The sequence below is a fragment of the Anser cygnoides genome, chromosome 16, assembly GCF_040182565.1.
Source record: "Anser cygnoides isolate HZ-2024a breed goose chromosome 16, Taihu_goose_T2T_genome, whole genome shotgun sequence".
NCBI lineage: Eukaryota > Metazoa > Chordata > Aves > Anseriformes > Anatidae > Anser > Anser cygnoides.
The window spans coordinates 15,059,528-15,080,255 of record NC_089888.1 but is presented as its reverse complement, the minus strand read 5'-3'; the positions used below and the strand labels follow the sequence as shown (position 1 = coordinate 15,080,255).

Sequence of the window (20,728 nt, the reverse complement as noted above, 5' to 3'; positions counted from 1 at the left end):
ACCAGGGGAGAACAAGAGTGGTAGGACTCTTCTGCCTTTCAGGCGATGATTGGCTTGGCTCTACAATTGAACCCTACGTTGTATTTCTATCTTCTATTTTTAATAGAACTTATTGCTTGGTGTTCCATGCATTGTCAAAGTTGAACTGACTGGGGCTGTTCAGGTAGCCCCACAGAAGTACAGAACCCTCATGATATGTTTCTTAGTAACTTGCATACCACATCCCTCATGTGACATTATGCTGTCATTTTTTTTAAGGTGATTAAGAACAACTTAAATCCATGCTGGAGGAAGTTCAGTGTTCCCTTGCAGACGTTCTGTGGTGCTGATTTTAATAAACCTATCAAGGTACAGACTTTGGAATTTCAAATTTGTTGTTGAAAGAAACCCAATCTGTTGATATCTTAACTATGAGTTATCAAGTTGTCTAGTCATATTTAAAATTTTAGATTGCCCTTCTGGAATAATAAAGAGTATGGCACATAAGTGATTATATGTCTATTAAGTATGAAGTCTGTTCTAAAACATTGTGAGTTGTCAAATTGAGAAGTTAGGGAATGCAGAAGTGACACACTTTCTAATGATTCATCATAAGAAGAATTATAAATGATTATTTGGATATTCTGGCCAGCATTTCAGGTTTTGGACTTTTTGTTTAGTTGTGGCTTTCTAACACTAAGTGAAAACTGTGAGACTTGTACTCGACAAGCTTGAATGCGTTAGGATACAGACAGAGTGGGCAGCTAACAGCTTTGTCCGTTCATAAGAATGGTGGGCTTATCACAGCTATTTTTCTTTATGTTTGAACAATAAATTTGGTTTTGAGTCAGAACTGAAGTTCCTTGTAGTCTTGCATGTGATGATTAATGTTCTCTGGTCCTGAATTACGGAGGTGGTAGAAGAACAATTACATCTTTCTACAAGTTTCTACAAAAATAGTCTGACAGCAAATTAATTCAATTTCTGTTCTAAGCAATGCACTGGTAATACAAAGGCATTTAAAGCCATAACTAGTTGTATGTTGAGTATAGTCTTTCTGTTTATCTAACTCCTAAACACTTTCCGTTTGCAGAATTTTCCTGCCTCATCCTGTCTGTGAAGAAACCTCATGCTAGAAGTTTGATTTGAAAGGTTTAGCAAAAAGCAATGCATGCTAACCTTTTAATTTGTGCAGCATGAGAGATCGAAAGAATTACTGAGATTATTAACCTGGAAATAGATGTTCAAATCTGCTGAGCTTGTTGAATATGTGACAGTGTTCTAAGTGGCGGTCATGAGCTTTTGCTCTATGGGAGTCAACAGTCTTAGGTCAGAAAGAAGTCTTGGTCCAAAAGTTCTGAAATAAATGTGGAAAGGAAGTGGCGAAGAGATGTATGTTACCTTGTCAAAACTGACATGACATGGCATGATTTAGACGTTATATTACTGAAGTTGTATTTACTACAGTCTGAATTCTTTTTTTTTTTTTTGGAAGCTTTCTGTGCTTTGGGATTCACTTTGAAATGATCTGTTTTAAAAAATATAAATTTTTTTCTGTTAGTTCCTTTCAGACAAAATCCTTGATGCATGTGCAAATAACATATTAAGTTTCACAATGCATCTGTGAAAAAGGATTAAATTTTCCTTTCCCCTAGGGATTAGGGAAGTTGATCAGAAAAGGGACTTAAGACAGGCAGGAGCAGTAGCACTAAAGAATGTAACATTGCACTGGAGATGCGTTTATCATTTGGTACGTGGTGCTCTGAATCTCTTGTTCGAGGCTTCCTAAGATTTTTTGGAACAGTTACATGTAGAAAAATGGTTGCAGAATGGAGAAGTCCTTGTGCTTCAGCATAATGGAAATGTCCATGCATGTGCATAAGTCAGTTTGATGTGTCTCATAAATGTTAGCTTTGCTAGCAACACGTGATAATTCTGTAGTGGGAAATGTGCACTAAATGTGTGTCTGTGAACATAAATCTTCAGGTCAAATTAACGATGCTACCTAATATTTTGGTAATTCTTTCTTCATTGTGATGCAGAGTGGTGTTATTTTTGTCCCTGCTAAAGAACAGCTCAGATTTTTGACACAATGTAATTTTCTGACAGGTTCTTTAAGAAAAAGGGCAAATAAAAGCAGTTTTTCTCCCCAGTAATTGTTTAAATAGAAATAGTAAACATAATACTTAAACAAACAAAACTCCCTTCCAGTCCATGCATTTGATGGCATGTGCATAAAGGCAAATCCATTTTCTGTGAATGTCGGAAATTTGTCTTGTAGATTGAAAGGGGCCTTTGACCCACTGAATATATTCCATGGTTCTTAATGAATATTGGACAGTTAGCTGAGAATAATTGCATGCAGTATCTCGCAGTATTGCTAGCTGACCCCCGCGGTCAGGCCTTGTTTCAGAAAGCAGTTATTGGCAGCTTCAGGTACTTGTTCCTATGTCACATCTTCCACGTGTTGTTTGTAGCAGCACCACTCTTCAGACTGCATACTGTAAATCTAAGCCCACGTTAGAAAACCCTTGCAAAAGGAGGTTTGTTTTAAGCTATATCATGCTGTGAACTAATAACAGGGACGGGTCCTAAATATGTATTTTTGGCATGGACAAGAGCAAGCAGGAGGAAAAGGGGAGGTGCATGGAGGTGGCAGCTGCTGAATTCTCTGCAGCCATGTCTCAGGTGTATTAGCACCAAGGACACCCCTAGTCTCTACCTTGCTCTCTGCAGGATGGCCCCCTTGAGCAACCTCCCTGACATGGTCAAATCACTTTTGAATGATGTTTTAAACATCAGAGTTGTTGAGAGAGGCAGAGTGGGGTTCATGGAGGAGCCTGGAGGTTGCTTCATGGTGGAGCATGCAGAAGAGAGGAATGGAGCAGTGGTGGGTTGGGAAAGATGAAGGGGAAGAAGCATTGGGCCCAATCTCTGAAGTGATCTTGTTTTCCCATTGGAGAGACTGAAGGGATGGCATGGTGCTTCCAATTTGGCTAGGTTAGACCACAATTCATCCAGCTTTTTGTACAGATTTCCCACTGAAACCAATGGAAGATCCCTTGTGGATTGAAGGCAGTAGGAACCCTTCAAAGATACCTGTCCTCAAGTTTGGTGATCTAGCTATTCGATTTGACTTCCTTATCTAGGTGTCACTTGTAGGTTCGTCGTGTCCCGTCGTCCTGAGGAGAAAGCTGCCACAATTTTTTACTGAGGCAACACCAGTTCCTTGCTTAATAAAAGCAGACCTCATAGCGAGCTTTTGAGTCGGTGTAGTACGTGAACTTCAGCAGGGGGAAAAGCAGCTGTCCACAAACTTCTTCTTGGCTGACTGCTTCTGGATTTGTGTTCTGCTGTACCACGTATCATGCATGTTCTAAATGCTTCCGTAGTTTTTGGTTGGCTGGGGAGCTGTTGCCAATGTACATTGTACTGGTTTTGTTCTAAGCCATAGTTGTTATCATAGTTTTGTTTTTAAATACATTGGTTTTTTTGCATTCTGTACTTCTAAAGATTCAAGCTTTCATGCTGTTTGAAACATGACTGCTTATTAATTGTTTATGATTTGATTGGTTTAAGATGCAGAAAAAGACTGACGTAACACTCTGTGGAAATAGCAGTTTCTTTGTAAATTGATGCTATTGCCAGGTAGAAGAAAGGAGCATATTCAGCAATTGCCTAGATAAAACTTGTAATTGCTTCTTATTCTCATCCCAGTTGCATATCATGTCCTGAATGATCTCAAGTGTATAACTTTGGGCTGTGAAACAAGGGTTTTAATTCTGTTGAATTTTTTGTTATTTCAGTCTCTTCCATTTGAACTGGAGAAAGCTTTCAGTTAAAAACAAAGCTGTCACCTTGTGGTGAAGCAATTGAATTGTCTTCCTTGTTCTAACTGAAATTCGCGCTGTGTGTCTCTTTTTCCTGTGGGATTTCAGTTAGCGATCGGGGTGACAACACCAGTTCAGATTTGATGGGGGAATATACTACCGTCAGTGCAAAGCTGTTGGAAGCAGAGAGGTTCTGTGGTGAGCAGCTGTCACTCTCCCTAATGCAGTACGCCTGCCCATTGCTTGCTGTCTCTTCTCTTCCAGGTACAGTGTGCGGATCATGATAGTGATGGGTCACATGACTTGATAGGCATTTTTGAAACTAACCTGGCTCAGCTGCAGAAAGCGGGTGACGGCTCTCCGGTGAGCTTTCTTAGTTCCTTAATTAAGTCCATATTTCAGTCTTTCACAAACCCTTTTTAGTACTGATCTCTGAGAGATTTTTAGTTTTTGCCTCCAAAAGTGATTTTTTTTGTCTGTATCTTTGTATTACTAAGCCAACATTTGGGGAAAAAAAAAAAAACTGACATGGGGAGGATACTACTGTTTTTCTTGGGTACTGTTAGCCCTCCTGTTCCTACAGACATCCTTGAGCCCATTGTCTGCTGGCCACATGCCATTTCTTGCCAGCAATTCTGTGCGCTTTTGCCTCTGCTGAGCCAAGTGGAAACAAAAGAGCTTCTTGTTAATGCTGTAACAGAAGAGCCTAGAGGTAGCACTCATCTCAGGTAACGTTTGTGCCTGAGCTGGTTGCCCTTACTAGCACTCCGGTTGTTTTTTTAGCTAGAGAAGAGAAATGGTGTTTCCAAGGGTCTCTTTTCTTACTTTATCTTGGACACCTGTTTTAGAGTATGTTGGGTCATTAGCTGGTGGTGCCAGCTTCTCTGTTGTCTGCAGCAAAAACGTCAACTCTCATTCTCATGAAGAGGTCTCATCTGGATTCAGACAGATGAATCCACATGCAGGGCATAGCCTGGAAGTGCTTCCAGTCACCAGCCAGTTTGATTTCTGTGATTTTAGTCCTAAGACTGGTGGAAGATGGCTTCCTTCCTTCCTAACCCATGTGAGATCAGAACTAATACAAAGTGAAACAAAACAGCACTGTCAGAACAATGCCTCTGCCATTGAGAACCTGTGACCTAGGGTTTTTGGCCTCCTTCCCTCCCTCTGCCTGCTTTGCCTTCTCCTCATCTGTTTGTGTTCATTCCCTTCCCTTAACTGATAAAGAATGTGATTATGTTAAGAGAAATGCTTGCGTTTTTGCCGGCCTTTTTGTCCTCTGTTACAATGACTGTTCGATGGTTCTGTACAGACTAACAGTCACATCCCAAAGAGGGACTTCCATGAAGTCTTGACTTATGTGCTTTGCCCAGTGATGGTAGCAAAAACATCTATTTAACTTGTCAAATAACAGCCACAGTAATCACAAACCTTTTTAAAATGAAGTCTCAGAATATTGCCAGATAACTCTGAAATTATGTAATGTCTGACACTGTTCTGTTTCAATAGTTTGCCCTGCTGGAAATGCAGGTGTTCTATTACTTGCTTCTTGAATACTTGCTTTCTGTAGGTGGAATATGAATGCATTCATCCTGAGAAGAAACAGAAGAGAAAGAGCTACAAAAACTCTGGCATTATTAGGATAAAATCCTGCAAGGTAGGAAGATTATTGTCATCGTTTGGCTTTTTTGTGTTCTGATTGTAAAGAAATCTGTTTTTGTGGGGAGGAGGTGTAATGATGTCTGTCTGTTTCTCTAGATTGAAACAGATTATTCATTCCTGGACTACATCATGGGAGGCTGCCAGATTAATTTTACAGTGAGTTGTTTCCCCACTGCACTTCTCGGTAGATGCTAAGACAAGGGCAACAGAGTTGTGGTTAGTACTTCAGTTTGCAGTCTGTGTTTTCTTAGGAAGTGATGAAGACTGCCAAAAAGAAGTAACTGTAAATTTTTACTTTTTGCTATTAAGTAGCAAATTTAATGGATCCTGAGTTTCTTAAGCTTCCTTTGAGAAATCAGTTCTCAGTCTGTCAGTGGAAGGACTACTACTCCTTAGACGTGCATGTGACCTCTCTGAAAAGGTGTGCAGGCTTGTTTGTCTGTCCCTGTATGGGACTGTCTTTGTGCCTGGGAGGAAGGGAGCAGTGTGGGGCTAGCCTAGCCCTCTGTTTTTGGTTATGGTTGGTACTTCTCAATTGCTTATGGTGATGCTTCAGTGACCTGCTGTGTTATCATCTTCTGAACCGATTAGGTGGGCATAGACTTCACTGGCTCCAATGGCGATCCCAAGTCACCAGATTCTCTCCACTACATTAGCCCAGATGGGATAAATGAGTACCTGATTGCCATCTGGAGCGTGGGAAGTGTAGTCCAGGATTATGACACGTATGTAAGAGGCTCTTGATTGATCTAGTCACCACATGAAAATGTGTATTAAATGACACAAAATGTGTCACAGTGGGTGTCATTGATCAAGGCTGATAGCTCGTTCCAGAGCTGTAGCATTTGGGTGACTGAGATGCTGCCTTTCCTTGGGAGATCCCTTCAGGTGCTGCTACTGCTTTCTCCTGCTTCTGGCATTGCCAGGAAAGGCAATGGCAGCACTGCTTAATTCAGAGTGTGTACTTGATTTGTCTTCCCATATCTGCCCTTTTATGGCCTGGGTTACTCTATAATGCTGCTTTAGCTCATTGCTAATCCTTTATTGCTGATGGTGCATTTCAAACACAAGTCTCCTGTTTAATTCATTGGGAACATGTTTAGCCTGCTCTGTCCTTCAGCCAAGCTGTGACTGGGTTGGCTTCTCTCTTGCTACTCTGAAATCTCCTGAGAGTCCTGTAGGATGCTGCGTTGAAACAAATTCTGAATCTGTCAAGTCCCTGCCTGAAACCCTTGGGTAGCTGGTTACTGGCCATGGGAAACTAGGTGGTGTACCCATTCCTCAGGGCAGGAATTGAACCTTGGTCTCCAACTGTTTTCTGGGAATAAAACAGAATAACGAAGTATTAAAGAATTGCTGTTTCACAATTCTTCTTGTTACCCTTTCTCCCTAGGGACAAGCTGTTTCCTGCGTTTGGATTTGGAGCTCAGGTTCCTCCTAGCTGGCAGGTAGGGCCTTCACAACATTATGCAGTTGCTCTGTTCATCTCTGCATTCTCTAACTGATTGTAACATCCCTGTTTCTAGGTGTCTCATGAGTTTGCTTTGAACTTCAATCCCAGCAACCCTTATTGTCAAGGTGAGGACACCTTTTTATTAATATTTCACTGAGAGGGATTGATGTTAGAAGTGTTGCATTTCTTACATAACTGGTGAAAAGCATATGTAGCATGAAGACATGCAGCAAACTACATGTACTCTTACCTGGATGGTGACAAGAGTGAAATTGTGTTGATGCAGATTTCTGTGTGGTCTGCATAGGTTTCAGTGATTGGGACCTGATGGGATTCATCCCAGTGTACCAAGAGAGCTGGCTGATGTCATTGCTAGGCTTCTCTCCATTATTTTTGAATGGTCTTGGGAATCTGGAGAGGTCCCAGTTGACTCGCAAGTGTTCCGATTTTCAAGAAGGGCAAGAAAGAAGACCCTGGTAATTACAGGGCTGCCAGTCTCACTTCAGTGTCTGGTAAAATTATAGAGAAAATTCCTCTGGGAGTTACTGAAAAACATCTGAAGGACAGTGCGGTCGTTGGTCATAGCTAAGCTGCAGCGTGGAGATCTGATCCGCCGTGGGACCCGTGGGCTGTATGGGGACAGGCTGCTCCACCATGGGCCTCTCCACAGGCTGCAGGGGAACTTCAGCTCCTGCACCTGGAGCGCCTCCTCCTCCTCCTTCACTGACCTTGGTATCTGCAGGGCTGTTTCTCACTCCTCGCTCTCCCAGCTGCTGTTGAGCAGCAGTTTTTTTTTTTTCCCCCCTTTCTTAAATCTGCTTTCCCAGAGGCACAAACAACATCACTTGTTGGCTTGGTTCTGGGCAGTGGTGGGTCCCTTTGGAGTCAGCTGGAACTGGCCCTTATCTAACATGGAGCAGCTGCTGGATTCTTCTCAGAGAGGCCATCCCTGCAGCCTACCACTACGAAAACTTGCCACAGGATATTCTATAATTCTATGATTGAGAGAGCTGAGACGGTTCAGGCTGGAGAAGAGAGGGGTCAGGGGGATCTCACAGATGCCTGTAACTACCTGAGGGGAAGCGTGCAAAGGGGATGGCGCCTGGCTCTTTTCAGTGGTACTCAAGGACAGGACAAGAGGCAGTGGGCACAAACTGGAACACAGGAGGTTCTAAACATCAGGAATCATTTCTGGGCTGTGTGGGTGACTGAGAAATGGAACAGGTTCCCCAGAGAGGCTGAGGAATCTCCTGTCTTGGAGATCTTCAGAAACAAGCCGGACATGGCTGTTGGGCAATCTGCTCTGGGTGTCCCTGCTTGAGCAGGGAGAGGTGACCAGATGACCAGAGCATTGACCAGATGATCTCCAGAGGTCCCTTCCAACTTAACCATTCTGTTATTCTGTCAGTCTGTGCGGAAATTTTTGTTGCTGCGACTTGGTTACTTTTGTTATGTTACAGGTGGTAGTGAATTCAGATCAGCAATGTGTCTGTTAGTCACACTTTCAAAGCAACCATCTGCTGAGTCTGTTAGAGATTGTGGTTACTTCTTCAGCAATGTGAATATGTTTGAATGTTATCTTTTAAAGGGTTGTCTCAAAATATTATTTTCTTTAAAGCCATCTTCTTTTGCAGTAGTTGTTTCAGCTGATCTCAATGGCTGGTCTGTAAAACAGATTAAGAACTCCTGGGACTAAGGACTCTCTCAGCATGGAGCGCTGCAGAATTTTTCTTGAATGAACATTTTTTCCTCAGTTTAGTTTTTCTCTCCAGTCTAAGGCCAAGAGAGAATGGAATCTGACAATCAGTGTTAAAATCCAAGTGTTTCCTTCATCAGTTCTGTGTTGTCTGCTTCACTGGAATCTGTGCCTTTGCTCTGTGATGGTTCCTGTGCAATAGTTCAGAGGTAAAGCACTAAAACACGTGTGGTGGACAAGATGAGCAGCAGCAGTAAATGAAAGTACATCAATACAAGTTAATATGGGGATCCATCTAAATTGCCCTACACAAGAATATGTACCATTTAAAATCACATTTATTAAAAAAAAAAAAAGAAGTCTAGTTAACCCAAGAAAAGCTTCTTGCAGGGGAAAAACCTTAGAGGTTACTGTTTCTCTTACAGAAATGTTTAAATCCAGGTGTCACTGTGCACAAGAGGAAAATAAGCAGTTAACTGTTCCAGACAGTTTCTGACCTTGTTGTCTAGTTAGATAGTAAGCAATTAAACAAGAGAAACTGGATGACAGAGTAGAAAGGACAAGGTCATAAGCATGCCTTCACTAGATTATTTTTCCACCAACTTCCATGAACTTTATTATGTTGTAAGCATAAAGAATAATGTAAAGAATACAGAATGGTGAAGAAATCTGGAAATCTTGTCTGTGCAGATGTCCACTGGTTTTAGACCTTTGCTTTGTATATTCGCTGCTATCCTGCTATTTATTTGTCCTTTAGGAGTTCACAGCTGTGTGTGAGTGATTATCCTTTTGCTTCACTATTCAGTAATGCTTATAGAATAATTACTGGAGAAATTGTGAGGCTCTTTTGGCAGCTTGCATTCCTTGTGTTACAGGGATCCAAGGAATAGTTGATGCCTACCGCCAGATCCTTCCTCAGATACGACTCTATGGGCCAACCAACTTCTCTCCTATTATAAACCACGTGGCAAGGTTTGCTGCACACTCGGCGCAACAAGGAACTGCTTCTGTGAGTCCGTGCCCTTCCCTGCAAATGGGCGATGTTTCTGTTTCCTGTGTTCACTATTGGATAGAATTGTACGGTAAAGTGATGCATTCTTCTTCCTCAGGATCTCAAGTTTGGTCCTGTCTTACCAGCTTCCAAAGAGGTTGTTGCTACTCCCTTGGTTCATATGTGAACCTGTACCAGTGAAGTATGCAGGGGTCCCGTGTTGGCTTTTAGACCAATTGGACTTTGTCAGCAGTTGCTTCACCCTAACCTCTCTTGCCAGACTCCATCACCTGTAGGGAACGCACACAGTATAAAGCGGCCCTGTGTATTTTATTCCAAACAATTTTTCACTTGAGCATGTATACAAAGACCACCTAAGAAATGGCAGAGGGCTCGACTATTTGTCCCACCGTGTTTGCATGCAGAATCAAAATATCTAGAGGGCCATGTTACCAAAGTAGTGTGAGGATTGGCAAATCAGTATGCTAACCGTGTTGCAGAACATCCGTACTACGTCTGCAGTTGCATTGCATGTCTCATTTGTGTGCTTGCATGGCCATGACTGCTGTTAAAATTCAACTCCATATCTTAAAACTTTATTGTACTTAAGGATGAAGGGATCGTATTTCCTGATGTATTTAACTGATTCCATTTTTGACCACCCAATTAGAAGGAATGTTGATGTTCACTCTGATACTTCATGGTCTTAGCTGTACAAGGATTTTGAGTTCTACATAAGTTTGTGCATACATCAAATTAATTTCCCACACTGTGGGGTGCTTGGTCTAGGGAGAGCCATTTCTTATATTTTTGAGGGTGTTTTTTAGCTATTCAAACAATTGGGGGAAATCTTCCTATTTTTCTTAAGCTCCTGTGTTCTTCCCCTTCTGTCATTTCTAGAGTGTCGTCACGTCATGACGTTTGTCACTGCTGTATGTTCAGATTTCTAATACTTATTTAAATTACTGATAACTAAAAAATAATTTTTTTTTGAGTTACAAACAGATATTGAATAATGTATTTTATCCTTTTTGAGATGTCAGTGAATAAAGCAGCACCCATCAGTGAGTTTTTTATGCACCTTTGTTGATTTAGGATTACTTTGATCATTGCTAGTATATTCTGGCAACTGGTATAATTGTTCTTTATAAATTGAATGTAAGCCTGTATCTTTTATCTAATGCAGAGGATTTCCCTGAAGTGTACAAGGAAAGGTGGTTTGCATAAGAAAAAATTGGAATAAACAAAAGTTCATTTAATGTTCTGTTCTTGTCTTATCCACTGCACAATCTGCTTGCTTTTTTAGAGTAAGAAATTGCTTCATTTGCTTTCAGTTATGTGAGCTTTGATGTTGTACTCCCTAACTGAGTATTTTCTGGTGTTTTTTTAGCAATATTTTATCTTGCTGATCATCACAGATGGAGAGATCACTGATCTGGATCAAACCAGGCAAGCAATTGTTAATGCATCTAAGCTGCCGATGTCCATCATTATCGTTGGAGTTGGTGAAGCTGATTTCAAAGCAATGGAGTTTCTTGATGGGGACAATGGCATCCTGAAATCCCTAACAGGAGAGCCAGCTGCACGAGACATTGTTCAGTTTGTGCCTTTCCAGCGGTTCAAAAATGTAAGTTGTTTTTAACTTCGTAAGAATTCTGCTGCCAACGTATGTGCAGTTATTACATCCAAAAAATTAGCATTTGTCTAGGCAGCTTATTAATGTTGCAATGTATGAAGGCAGCAAAGTGTATGGTCAAAGCACTGTCCAAACTGTTTCTTGTGAGAGTTGAGATATATTTGCTTCTGGATTCAAAACTGTGTGCCTCATAACTCTATTGCAGCTTTTCCTAAAGAGTTCTCATTGTATTGTTACTACCTATTGGCTATTGCAGTGTTACAAGGAGTAAAGGAGGTGTTTTCTCTCCTGGGATGCAAACATTTAGTCAAGAAAGTGAGATCATTTTGTCTCAGTCTCTGTTGTTGAGTCCCATGAGCGATTTAAGCTGAGATGGAATCTTTCCTGCTGTTGAAAGCAGTCCTATCGTTCCCCAGCTCCTCCCTACTTTTTCTGATGGGGCACTAGTGTTCGTGCATGTTATGCAGTCAATGAGGTTGAAGAATGGAGTTAAATGGAAACCCAAAATAAGACAAATTGCTAGTGACTGGGGCAGTGTCCCACCCAGATCAAGGCCATATGAAGGCTGTGTGAGTCTGGGTTTAGGGTCGGAGCAATGCAGGGGTGGGACAAGTGATTTTTAGCAAGAGTACTCGCTGAGACTGACTGGAAGTGCTCCTAAGACTGCAGCAAGACTGAACCAGAGGGAGTGAGACATGGACGAAAAGCAGATTGTGCTGTCTTCTCAACCTTGCTTGCCTGGCAGGTGGGGGCTGCAGTCTGAATTCTGTAAGAGAGTATGTCACTGGGCTGGTAATTCCATTCCCTGCAGTATCTTTGATTTATTCTCACTGTTCCTTGCAGGCTCCCCGGGAAGCTCTTTCCCAGATGGTTCTGGCTGAAGTGCCAAAGCAGCTGGTTTCATACTATAAATTGCAGGGGTGGCCACCTGTGAAACTGCTGGAAACGAAGAAGATGTAGATTGCATCATCATCCTAGCCATATGTATCACTGTGGTGAAGAGAGCTGTCTGCACTCACACTCTTCCCTTGCATACTCTGTGCCTTAAGATCGTACCATTCACACTAATACTCTTACCTGCTTGTACTCTGTATCTTTGATCTTTCCTGTTCCTAACTGCAAGAAATGTAAATAAGGAAGAAATGCAGCTGCTGGCAGTTCTGGTCAAAGAAAAATAAACCTTGTTGGTTTTCTGCCTTGGAATAGTGATACATCATACCACGTATCAGCACTTGGCACGGCCCGTCTGCTGCTTGGTGCTAGAGTGGGCATGTGCACTGAACTGCTCACCCAACACTGCTTCAATGTTCATTAGGACAATTATATATACAGTAATGATACTTACTGTCTTTGTGTTCCTTGATAGTTTTTTTATTCTATCAAGCTGCCTTGGAAATGGGGTCCCATCCGTATTGGTTGGTAAGAAAGTCGGTTGGCTAGATGCCTGAGGTAGTTCCTCTTGTGCCTTCATAAGGTGCCAGTATATTTTTTATATGTAAAGTTTTATTTTTAAATTTCAGTTACCATACTTTGCAATCATCTTATTTTTTAATCACACTTTTGTATTAGCAAAAATTGCTTCTGTGGAGATAAAGGAAGTTGGACTTGTCATTGCACTACAAGTTGTCATCACTTTCAGTTTCATAAATAAATAATGTGCTGTCATTTACAGACATGTCTGGTCTCATTTCCTTTCTGGGATTTTTCTTTTGTTTTCCAGCAATGTTGATGTGTGGTTTAAGGAAGATCTTTGCTATAGTATTAGCCTTGGTCGTTCAGCCTAGGTTGGGCATGAGCAGCTGCAAAGCAGAGCAAGTTATCTGTATCATTAGTTTTGTTACCTGTTAATCACTAAGACTGCTGAATGTATATCCTGCAGCCCTGTCCTGCAGTGAGATGAGCTGTTTCTTTACTGTGAAATTATGAAAGAATTTGTCTATTCTACTGCACACACCAGGAAATTGTGAGAAGAAATTGGAAGACTGTCGTGGTGATTCAGCCTATGAAATTGGTAGGTTACAAATGTGTGAAAGCAGAACTGTGGTGTGAATCTGTATCTTCAACTAGACTAGTCATTATGGATCATATTCGCCAGCTAACTAATTTATAGCTTGTGCTTGAGGGGCAGCAGGTCTAGGACCACTACTCAGCAAAGAAAATTTGTTAGTTTTTCATTCAAACGTAGTGTTGACCACGATGTATTCTTCCAGTTTCTATAGGCAGCAGCAGCTTCCTCGCTCTAGAGGAAGCTGGACTGTCTCGCCTGAAACAGTCCATCCTCTAGCCTGCAATCTTTCTAGTTGAGTGGCTGCATAAACTGAAATGTGTTAAAAGCATGGAAGAGAGGAAGGAAAACTGCCAAGTCATCTCAGAAACTGCCCTGTGGTTCTCTACTTGTGTTTTCAGCCTATTACAACCTGTAGGCAGAGCTCTCCTTCACTCTTAGGTGTACAAGCAAATCTGAGTCTGGTATGTGTATACATGAGTGTGCCTTTTCTTGCCTTTTTTTAAATGTTTTTCTTTAAAGGAGGCTTACAGCAGTAATTCCGAAATTTCAGCAGTCCTTTGGCCCAAGTAATACCAGTGGCATTGCATAGTCCTTGGTTTCAATTTAATGTTTTCTTTGGCAAGAAGTTATGAGCATGTTGTGTCTTTCCTCCAGCCTTTAGAGGCAGAATATGAGCTCTGAGACATCAGAATGCATAGTGAGAAATGCATTTTGCCTCTCCTTTTTAAATGTAAGTTTCCACTCAAATGGAGGAAAAAGAATCCTTCCTAGCATCTATCTGTATTCAATGGCTATGAAGGGAGCTTGGAAAATCTGTTCCTTAGCTAGCTGAGGTGACTGCAGATGCTGGACTTGATGATAGGGGTGACTTTCCCCGTTTGGGAGAGGAAAAATCCAAGACGTGGTAGAGGCTGTTGTGAGGAACTTCCTCCTTTTGGAGGCGGAGATGCTGCTTACCTGCAGGAAAGTGGCTGAAACGTGAATGAGCAACAGGACGGAAGCCTGTCACTGGAGGAGGAGAAGAGCCGCTTGGCTCTGCGCTGAGATGAAAAGCCACAGGAGGGTCAAACTTGGAAGCTGCTAAGGCAGGATGGCATGGTTCTGACTGGTTTCTCTCATTCTTGACTCTCCCTAGGGCTCCTGTTCTAGACAAAGTGGAGGCTGGGATGCTTTGTGCCTTGTGCCGCCCTGGGCGTAGCTGGAATGCAGGCTTGCAGCATGACTGTTACTCAAGGCAGATAAGAGCTCAGGTTTCCTTCCCCAGGAGGCTGTGCTGTTCTCACCCTGTGACCGTGCACTCTATACCATCCCACATCCTTCTTTGGTTTTATGTCCGCCATCAGCTTGTTCAGGCTGTGTCCTGTTGCACTCTTGTTCACGAGCTGTTCCTATGTGCAGACAAGCTACATTCAGCTGAGAGGTATGGCACAGGGGGCACCTTGCTCTCCAGAACTGCTGCCACCCATTCTCCATGATTGATCTGGACTTGAGAGCCATTCCACCCTTGCCTTTTGGACTATTTTCAGGCAAGAGTCCCACTCTGAGGAGCTGCCCCTTCAAGGGCTATGCTACCTTCTGGGCATGCTGCTCTATCCAGAAAAAAAGGACAGCTGCAGACCTACCTCCAATTTAGTAAAGCCTATGCCTTCATCTGTAGGTGCACTATCCTTGTCATCAAGAGAGGAGCTTGATTTGTGTTTCTTAGTTTTGAGATATCCATTGGAGGATCACACATGTTCTGTGCTGGCCAGGGCCCCTCTCACAGCCTCTACTGAAGGGGCAAAAGCAGCAGGATCTTGCTGCGGGCACAAGGGTAGTTCACTGTCCCGTGACAGGCTCAGAGTTGTGATTGCATGAAGAGCCTTTTGGGGCCTGAGGACCTTCAGAACACCTCAGAAGTCTGCTTACCCCAGCCTTGGCCATAGAGGAAGCACCTGGGCACTTTCTGTCACCAAAGGTATTTTAGCCTCGGGGCTTTGTATAAATGGAAAGCTATTTATGTGGGAGATCATCAGGGAGTGTTCCTCTTACTTCTAGAACACCTGGCAATAATACTCATGACACTTCAGGTCAGAGTATGCCATGCTGCCCGTACAGAGCTTCCTCCTGGTGCAGATCAGGCTCTAAGGGGTAAGGAAGCCACACAAACTCTCTGAGGAGATGATGACTTGTGATCTCCTTTGAGTGAGTACCACATTTGTCCATCAGCAGCACTCTTTGGTGGCCTGAATGTCTGCTTCAACAATCTGAATGACATCCCCTCTACCCCTCCAGCCACAACTGGGTTAAGGAGTCGGTGCATTCAGCTTTCTGTGCTGCTGCCTTAGAGTGAATAGTTCATTCATTTGGGTTCTCAAAGGTGGTGCCAAACACTGCCCACCTGCTGTGCTTCGTTGCCATGCTGTGAAGCAGTATCCTTGTCTGCCACAGCTCATTTCCACCGCCATCAGCACCTCTTTCCTGGCTCTTGAGTAAGCTGTTGGATAAGGTGAAGATAAGGTAGGTAGCCGCAGGGCTGGCTCTGGAGCAGCCCAACATTGCCCAGGCATGATTCAGTCGCTCCTCGGTGTTCGTGGAGCTGAATTAACTGCCCTGACCCTGTGCAACGTGCCCTGTATGGCAGGCATAGAGACAGGTGTTTTGGCACAGGGTCCTGAGTGGGAGACCCTCAGGAGGAAGAAATATTTGCAAAGCCCTGCTGAACTCATGATAACACAATTACTTTGATCTGGCCTGTGCCTGGGCTCCAGCATCTCTCATTTATGAGTTCTTGCACAGGTGAGCTGTGAGCTGCAGCTGAGCCTGGCCACAGTGGAAACACAGCAGGGACTGCAGCCACTCGGGGTTGGTGGGCCATGACCTGTCCCAGGTGGCTCCCATTCCCCACCCTCCCAGTTTGCTGTGGAGGGTTCTGACTGCTGCAGCTGTGATTTGTGCTATGGAAGCCATCAGGCTGGGGGGGCAAGTGGGGCTGGGGCTCCACTTCCAGAGGTCCTGGGTGCCTGTCCAGGGGCAGATCTGAGCTCCATCCTCACCGTGTTGCTCCGCCACTACCAGTGCACTGAGGCCGGTGTCCTCCAGCTTTGGAGGAAGCCCTTGTCCCTGCTGCAGCACCGTGCCTGTTGTGAGGTGTGGCTGAGATGGCCTCCCATTGCAGGGGTTTCCTGGGCTGTGTTCCCCATCCTGTTGGAGTGGCTGCAGGGCGCAAGGATGACGCCATCGAGGCCTGGCTACTGCAAAGCAAGCCCCCAAGCGCCACACGGCCAAGTGCTCCCCTCTACCTGGCTCTGCGACAGCCGGGAGCCATTGCCTGCCAAGTGCCAGCCCAGAGGTGTCTGGTGAGCAGGGACAGGGAGCGGCGGCCGAACCGGCCGGACGAGGCAGGGCTGAGTCACACCGGGTGGAGCAGGCCGAGCGGGGCAGCGCTGCTGGCTGGCGGCTCCATGGCGCTCAGTGTTGGTGTCCGGCGGCTCTCCCACCTGCCAGGCCACGGCGAGCGGCAGGTGCAGCTCAGCTTCCGAGGTGGGCCCAATGGGCGGGGAGGGAGGCATGGCTGGGGGCTATCATCCCTGCGGGAGAGCAGGGCCCTGCTGGGTCTGGCAGAGCCCAAGCCTTCTATCTCCTTCCCAAGGTTTCACCCAGAAGACGAGGAAAATCCGCTGCGGCGCAGAGGCCGTGTTTGGGGAGGTGAGTGCGCTGTCATCTGGTGAGGACCAGGGCAGTGGGCACTGGGGTAGGGACAGGGACCAGGACAAGGTGGACCCTTGGTCAATGCCTGGTGGGGCAGGAGGCAAGTGAGGATGGGGTGTGCATCTCAGGGTAGGATGGGAAGCCTTCCTCCCCGTGCCCATCTTCACTGTCCCATTCTGGAGCCTGTGATGCCTGGCTGTCAGGACTTGCAGGAGAGTCCTGTCTTTCATCTCCTGTCCCATCTGGATGCCTCTGTGTTGCCTGAGGCACCAACAACTGGGGCAATCTGTAACGTGCATGGAATTAACCTAATCTGCCTTTTGGAAAGCCTGGCTGCTCTTGCAGAAATGAGCCCCCCAGCAACAGATTTTCAGATCAGTGAGCCCAGTCGGCACCAAGCCACGGGGTGGGTAGGAGCAGGACTCAGGGCAGCAGGGACCTGTCCCTCTCACCAGCCGCCAGCTGGCCAGTTTGGGAGTGGGGCGAATCACAGCCTTGCGCATCTTTGCAGCGTGCCTGCGCTTGGTGGCTCCCTGCCCGCCTGTCACCCCCTGTCCACCTCCCTCATGTGCTGGAGGCTTCAAATGGAGGCAGTGACAGATGGCAGCAGAGGGAGGGACATGGTGTGGCATCCCTGGGAGCAGCTAAGTTCTGGGATGTCCTTAGCTGAAAGTTGGTGCATATAAAACAAGGGGATAGGGAAATGGCTCTGGTCCTGACTGCTTCCAGTAGGGTGGGAAATGCTTTGCAGACGTGGGCAGAAGCTGCCTTCCTCTCAGCAGGAGCTGGGAGGCTTGGGGTGGCTCTTTGGACCTCTTTGGACCTTGCCCTGTCCAAGGCTGGCTTTGCCACATCTTCCAGGTGCCTGCAGGGACTGATCTTTCTAATATAAAACTGAGCAGAAGCCCCTTACCTTTCAGAGAGCTCAGCTCACAGCTTCCCAGTGCCATGAGCCTGCTCTGGCCCTGCAGGGACTCAGGTGCTTGGGGAAGGTCCCAGTTTTCATCTCCCTCCTGTTAGCTCCATCATGATCTTCGATACTGGGGGGAAATTCATGTCACTGACAATTCAACTTTATCCATTATCTGCATGCACCTCCCAGTGCTGCAGAAGCAGCGCGAGCTGAGGAGATTCACTGTGCACTGTTTGCTTGCAGCTGTTTCGCTGGCCTCACTATGGGAAGCTCATCGTGGGAGAGGTGCTCTCCATTAAGGTTTACAACTGCAGCAAGGTTTTCAGTAACAGGTAGGTCCTTTAGTTGTTGGTGACCAGCAGAGGTGGGGGAAGAAGTGTACTGGACTTTAAATGGGATTAGAAAGGATTTCTTGGAATTGATGGGAGGAAGACAAACAGGATACAGTTCATAGAAGAGGGATGAAGCTGGTTGTTCTGATGCAGCAGCAGTGCTGTGTGTACAAAGTCAAATAAGAATGTTATTTGCTGTAACAGTTAAATTATTAGACTCCCTAAAGGTCCAGGTCAGCCCCCCAGGTAGGATGAATGTGAAGTAGGGCTCTACCAGCCAAGCCAGCAGCAGAGGAGTTGTAAGGGCAGGGACTGCACCAGTGGGGACCTGCTCTTACCCTGTAGAACCACACTGGAACCGTGCTGCACCCAAATTCAGTGTCTCTGTCCATAGGGAAAAGCCCTAAGCCTGTGACAATAGGGTTTAACTTTTAAGAAGACAAGCTATTTAAATTTAAAGGATCAGCCAGAATATAAAATGCCTCTAGGTGGGCTAGACAATGCTGCAAACTCAGCAGCTATACCAGCAGTTGTAAAACACTTAAGGGAAACCTGGAGAGCAGAGGTGACAGATGGAGTAGCGGTGGTGGAGCAAGTGAGGGAGCAGAGGCACATCCTGCATCACATGAAGTGTGTGAGGATGCAGGGCAGGGTGCCAGCTCTAGTAAGTTAAACGTAAGAACTGAAAGCAAATCAGCAGGGCCAACTTTCTAGAGATAGCTGATGATACAAAGCTTTTCAAAGCCATCACAAACCTGCCAGAGAGGGTGTGGAGGAAACAGATGAGTACAGCACATGCAAGACACTTAAAGTCAGAGCAGAAAATTTGACTGAATTTTGTGCCACTGTTTACTGGATGCTTTCCTTATGGGAGATAGATCAGAGGAATTGTCTCCGACTGAAATGTCAATAGAAACTGCTTTAGGACAAACTGATAAACAGTGACAAGTCACTCAGTCCTGATGGTGCTGAGCAAAGAAGTCCAATGGGAAACACCTGGACTGGCATCATCTATCCATGCTGGTGGGCAGAGTAATGGTGGGTGACAGAGATTACAGTTTAAGAGCATTTGGTCAGTGCTCTGGGATGCTCAGAAGTAGAAAGAGGGTAGAAGAACAGAAGGGAAAGTCTTGTTCTGCTGCTGTATCGGTGAGAGGCTCCTTCCTCCAGGGAAGAGAGGAGGCAGGCTCTGCATCTTGGAGAAGAGGAGGTGAGAGGGGACATGGGGGAGGTCTGGGGGTGACTGGGGGTGATTGCTCCTATCTGCATTCTGGGTGGGCTGTGATGCACTCCAATGGCTCTGAAGGCAGTGGGAAGTTCTGTTTCATGTTGGGCTTAGCTCAGCTGCTGGCACAGCTGCCACGGGGAGCTAGAGGAGAAAATAAGAGTGGGCTCCAGACAGGAGGCTGCCGAACTCCACACACATTATCACCACTTGCAGGGAGCAGGGATGGTCCTTCCCCAGCAAGAAGTCCCTTTGGGCTGGGTGGATTGTGGCCTGACTTGCCGTGGACATACCTGCAGTCCTGAGCTTATTTCCTGGTGATGTATTTCTGTGTGTAAAGCCTCTGCTTCTCAGCTGGCTGCAGAGCATGAGGGTGCTCTCCTCCCCCAGGATGAAAGCACTGATGCTGTGCATAACGTTGCTGCAGCCTGTGATTTTGTTACAGGCTTCTTGGTACCCTTGTCCTCAGCCTCCAGCACCTGATGACATCTGGGAGGCTGATCCTCCGGGAGGCTCTTGTGGACAGGAACCACAGCATCACCACTGTAAGTCCTTTATGGGCAGCCTGGGGATGGGCACCGCTCCATCACTCATCTGAGCAGGTGCAAAGGCCCACAAGCATTCAGAAAGGCTTTGTAGGAAACCTCTGGAGCTTTCCAGGTGGATCTGGGGCTGATGAGGAGAACAAGGTGCTGCTTGGAGCCCTGTCTGTGCAGGGGTGCAGCCACTTCACCCCCATGAAGTGGCTCTATGAAGGTCCTTAAGTGCTTGGGGTGGGCTGGGGGACCTGAGGACCTGCTGAGTACCTAAATGGGGAGAGGGAGGCTTAACAACACCTCCCTGGGACTGAGTAGTGTGTGCAGGACTTGACATTTCATCTCCTTCCAGCACTGTGCCCCGGCAGCTTTTGGGTTAAACATGAAGTCTTACTGGTGGTCTGTAGCAGCATAAGTGTCTTTGATGCCTGCCTGCCCCTCTGCTCCATGGCTCCTGCTCCCCTCCCACCCTCGTGCCGGGGCTCACTAGCCCTTTGTGCTGGCAGAAAGTGAACACAAGCAGAAAAGGAGCTGTTTCCTGCCCACACAGTGCGAGGCACAGTTCGGCGAGCTCTGGACGGCCAGGGCTGGGTGCCAGGGCAGGGCTGGAGGAGAGGTAGAGGCAGACAGAGCTTGGTGCTGCTGGCAGCCCTGCAAAGTGCTGCACCTCTGTTTGTCCTTCCTGTGGGCAATATGAGTCACCCCCACGGTGACATGGTGCAGTGACCACGAGCCCAGGTGGAAGCTGAGCGTTTCCAAGTTGATTTTTAGCCTGCT

General features: G+C 45.6%; 2 protein-coding genes across 6 annotated transcripts in view; both read left to right on the top strand.

Annotated features, from left to right (window-relative positions):
• The window catches only part of CPNE1 (copine 1), a 41,894-nt gene extending 28,976 nt beyond the window's left edge, over positions 1 to 12,918 (top strand). For 4 of the 5 annotated variants that reach the window (XM_048048962.2, XM_048048961.2, XM_048048963.2 and 1 more), the window contains 10 exons: positions 259 to 348; positions 4,074 to 4,172; positions 5,380 to 5,466; positions 5,568 to 5,627; positions 6,063 to 6,196; positions 6,865 to 6,919; positions 6,998 to 7,049; positions 9,496 to 9,629; positions 11,002 to 11,238; positions 12,091 to 12,918. In XM_048048962.2, coding sequence (XP_047904919.2) covers positions 259 to 348; positions 4,074 to 4,172; positions 5,380 to 5,466; positions 5,568 to 5,627; positions 6,063 to 6,196; positions 6,865 to 6,919; positions 6,998 to 7,049; positions 9,496 to 9,629; positions 11,002 to 11,238; positions 12,091 to 12,207 — 1,065 coding nt within the window. In that variant the 3' untranslated portion in view covers positions 12,208 to 12,918. Of the gene's footprint in view, positions 1 to 258; positions 349 to 4,073; positions 4,173 to 5,379; positions 5,467 to 5,567; positions 5,628 to 6,062; positions 6,197 to 6,864; positions 6,920 to 6,997; positions 7,050 to 9,495; positions 9,630 to 9,729; positions 9,814 to 11,001; positions 11,239 to 12,090 lie in introns of those variants that run through there. The other variant, XM_066978267.1, reaches the window with a different exon arrangement.
• A 145-nt stretch (positions 12,919 to 13,063) lies between these two features.
• Positions 13,064 to 20,728, top strand: part of LOC106045416 (fer-1-like protein 4) — a 43,204-nt gene continuing 35,539 nt past the window's right edge. Inside the window, exons 1-4 of the mRNA XM_013195878.3 lie at positions 13,064 to 16,777; positions 16,887 to 16,942; positions 18,102 to 18,190; positions 19,861 to 19,960. Coding sequence (XP_013051332.3) covers positions 16,396 to 16,777; positions 16,887 to 16,942; positions 18,102 to 18,190; positions 19,861 to 19,960 — 627 coding nt within the window. The 5' untranslated portion in view covers positions 13,064 to 16,395. The remainder of the gene's footprint in view (positions 16,778 to 16,886; positions 16,943 to 18,101; positions 18,191 to 19,860; positions 19,961 to 20,728) is intronic.